Source organism: Buceros rhinoceros, unplaced genomic scaffold, assembly GCF_000710305.1.
Source record: "Buceros rhinoceros silvestris isolate BGI_N320 unplaced genomic scaffold, ASM71030v1 scaffold19578, whole genome shotgun sequence".
NCBI classification, from domain to species: domain Eukaryota; kingdom Metazoa; phylum Chordata; class Aves; order Bucerotiformes; family Bucerotidae; genus Buceros; species Buceros rhinoceros.
Genome location: NW_010426560.1, coordinates 26,476 through 30,383, shown reverse-complemented (window position 1 = coordinate 30,383; position 3,908 = coordinate 26,476). Strand labels below are relative to the sequence as shown.

General features: G+C 37.9%; 1 protein-coding gene across 1 annotated transcript in view; it reads left to right on the top strand.

Moving 5' to 3' along the window:
• Nucleotides 1-3,908, top strand: part of ZC3H13 (zinc finger CCCH-type containing 13) — a 44,231-nt gene that overhangs the window by 27,561 nt on the left and 12,762 nt on the right. The window contains exons 11-12 of the mRNA XM_010141568.1: nt 319-498; nt 3,605-3,906. Coding sequence (XP_010139870.1) covers nt 319-498; nt 3,605-3,906 — 482 coding nt within the window. The remainder of the gene's footprint in view (nt 1-318; nt 499-3,604; nt 3,907-3,908) is intronic.

The following is a 3,908-nucleotide window of genomic DNA, read 5'->3' as shown; positions in this document are numbered from 1 at the left end:
CTGCTGCACTATCTATAAGATTACATCCTACTCAGAACAAGTGTGAACTGGCTTTTGGACTGTTACATTTTTAGTAAGAAGAGCTCATGCTATAGCCAGGATATGGTGATTTAGAAAGTCTTTAGTTCGTAGATTGAAAGTAATAATTTTACAGTTAAAACATGAAATTTGATTTGTAGAAAAGTAGAGCTTGATGCTACAATTTCTATTTCCATGAACAGTTAAGTTTATTAGAAGTTACTACTTTAGTTGATATAAACTATCAGCAGATTCCTTTTGTGTGGAACCTCATCTTTTATGGTGATACTTCTCTATTAGGAAGTCGGGGGACTAGAGGATCCCAGGTTGATGGTCACAGCAGTAGTGGAAACTACCACGAGAACTGGGAATCAAGGAGTAGCTACCCTGATCGGGATCGCTATGACAGTCGAGAACAAGCAAGGGATTCCTCCTTTGAAAGAAGACATAGTGAACGGGACAGGCGTGACAGAGAAAGAGGTATTTTATTGTATATTTTTACACATACATATGTAGTCAAGTGTATATATGAATGTGTATGTTTCTCTCTCCTTCCTTTTTCTTTCTTGTTCCACCCTCACACCACTAATGCAAAACCTCATTTGACACTGCACACTGGCAGGAGCCCTGTCCTTGATGTAAGTTAACTTCTGTAGTAAGATCTGTCATTGGCAATGTGTGCATGGCTTTTCCCCCTCCCTGTGGTTAGATTTTAGCACGTTCTGGATTTATTCATCCAAGCAGTCTTTAAGCAAACTAAACTTCTTCAAGAGATTTCATTGTGCAACCTCAGTGTGAAATGTTTTTCCTCCTATTTGCCTCCTCTTCCACTTCATGTATGTGCGCTTGTAAGCTAGAGTCACGATTGCATAGAAACTTTTGCACTGTGAATTCCTTGAGTGTGTTTTGGGGAAGGCCTGACTGCTGCACTAACTTGATTGTGGAATTCTTAGAACTGAAGTGAGTGACTATGATTAGTTTAAAAATTTCTTGCCTGGGGAATTTAATAGTGATGAATGCTTTGCTCTGGTCAATAATAATTGGGTGGTAAGGGTTGGTACAGATACCAGTGATGATGGAAAGAGTATGCAAGACTCTTCTTTTAGACATAGACATCTTTTAGACAAGATGTCACACCTCTGCAAGAACTATGTCGTCTCTAAGGAGCTTAGTACTGACTTTCACTCTGGAAAATACTTGCTCACCAGTTAAGAGAACAGGAGAAGTAAGGGAAATGAAAATAGCATGGAAATGAAAGGAGGAGCTGTGAAGAATAAATGCAAAATTACAGTGGGTTTTTTTTCTATCCTGAGTTTTGATTTGGAAGAGACAGATATGTTCTAGCTGTTTAACTTCAGGTTTTCAAAGGGATGTTTTGTAAGCTACTTTGAGAGATGCTTTTTGGCCCATTGAAGTGTGTCAGTTGCTTGTTCTGGTGAAAGGGTCTACTTTAGATTCTCTCTTCTTCAAAGCAGGATTTCAACAAACCTAATCTCAAGGCTTTCTTGTCAGCTGAAAAATCCTGCAGTCTGAATGTGTCTTGAGGGTTGGCTTTTCCATCTCTTCCACCTCCCCACCCCTAATAAATCCTAGGTATATTATGATTTAATGTGTTCTTGTGGGGCTGAGGGACTTGGTTTAGGGACCCTGGCAGTTCACGTTGTATGATTGGACTTGATGATCTTAAAGGTCTCTTCCAACCAGATGATTCTGTAATTTGTGCTCTTCATATCCTACTGAGTTCTTAATTTATAAATAATTTAAAAACAAAACAAAAAAAGAAAAAAATTAGAAGTTAAACACGTTATCACAACAAAATCAGTTTCTGAAAGGGAAGTTGCTTTGAATGATTCGTGTTTCCCTTTGGAGAGAAAAATATAAAGAGCTTGAGTGGAGATAAGATTTGTGGTTTTCTTCCTTAAAAATTTAGATCACTTTTTGTAGTAGTAAATCTTATAATTCAAGATGTAGTGTCTGTAATTAGAGCACAATCTGAACATTTGTCACTCAGAAAAAAATTGAGGTAGATTTTGGTTGGTACTTAGTTCTATGATATATAAGGAATCTCTTTAGTATAATTTTAAAATGGAAGCTTGCAAATTTGCACTGCCTTAATTCAACTAAGGTAAATATGTAGGTGTTCCAAACAACCATTGGAACAACACTTCAAAAAATGAAGTCACGTAAGAAGTACTGACTATCCACGATTAATTGTCTAAATATATTTTCAGTATCTTGATTCATGTAAGACTTGTCACCAAAACTGACGTAACAAATAGTAGTTACAGAACTTCTGTATAGAGTATAATACTTAGCATGCACAGTAAATCAAAATGTTATAGGCAGCATTAAAAGAATGTGAAACCTGTTCACAGAAACAATTGCATGGATTGCACTGTTACATCCATGGCAGAAATGTCACTCAAATTTGCTTTTAATTTTACCCGGTTACAGGGGAGCATTGAGTCATTGTTAATTCACTCAGAGATGAAAATTGATTAAACTGATGGAAATGCATCTGTTATTGATTTAGTCCTGTTCAAACTCTGCCTGCTCACCCCTGGTGGACATTGTCTCAATTTACAGTGAAGTGCACTCAGACTCAGAGTAATGGACCGAAAAATAGCAACCTCTGTTCATGCTGGTTTTTGTTCTTTTGTATAGTGCTTTCAATATATATTGTGGAAAAATAGTTTTATTGATTTGTTGTCATTCAAGTACTACTGACATCAGCATAGAAATTGTTACGAAGTAGTCAAAATTTACAGAAGTATTCAAAAACTATCCAAAATATAATTAACAAAATGCAGCTAAGTCTACAGAAAATAAATGCCAGTAGATAAATCAGGTTTCACTGTCCTGGATCAGTCACTTTCTACATAAGTTTAGTTTTCCTCCTGACTGATGCAGTATCTGAGTCATGAAAAACTCAGCTTCTGCAACTGTAAGACTCTGCAGTCAATATATATGAAAACTTCTAGCAGTTATGCTTCCTGTATCTCATTCTCGCCTCTCCCTTTCTGGAGGGTTTGGTTGTGTATTTCTGTGCAGGGGTCTCCTCTTCTGTGATGAGACAGTCCTGTATTTCTTCTTTCGCAGTAGCTTTAACTATGTGTTTTAAGTAGTGTGAGTTCTTGTAAAGCCCATTACTCTTAACAGGTAAGAAGTAAAGTTTTTGTGCAGAAGTCTTAACATCTCATAAGTATGTCATTCTGAGCTTTTTGAGATCTTACACCAGTTTTTGATTCATTGAGTATGGAATAGTAATAGCTAGGCTAGGAGGCTTATAATTACTTTTTTTAAGCCATTCACAAAAATCTGGTAGAAAATTTTTACAATAACCTTTCTTTTAAATAAGGGAAGTCCACTCCCTAAATATTGAAAAAAAATCATGCCAAATTAGTACCTCTTTTTGTCTTTTTCCCTCCGTAAAGAGAATATCCAAGTTTCTGCAGGGAGTTGCTTTTAATTTAATGCAAACCAGTATCTAGATTGTGAAAACAAAAGTTCTTACGTTTTTGTAAGTGTAATGGAAGCAGCGTATGTCCCTTTAGCACTTGGTAATCAAACCTGCTTCCCTTTGCAGATCAACGAGCAAGCTCACCAGTACGACATCAAGGACGAAGTGATGACCTTGAGCGGGATGAAAGAAGAGAAGAGCGAAGGGCAGATCGTTCTGATGATAGGAGAGATGAAAGGGCCCGGGAGAGAGAGCGAGAAAGGGAGAGAGACCGAGAGAGGGAAAGGGAGAGAGACCGGGAAAGAGAAAGGGAGAAGGAAAGAGAGTTGGAACGAGATCGTGCTCGGGAACGAGAGAGGGAGAGAGAGCGGGATAAAGACAGAGACCGAGACCGGGACCGGGACCGAGACAGGGACCACGACAGGGAAAG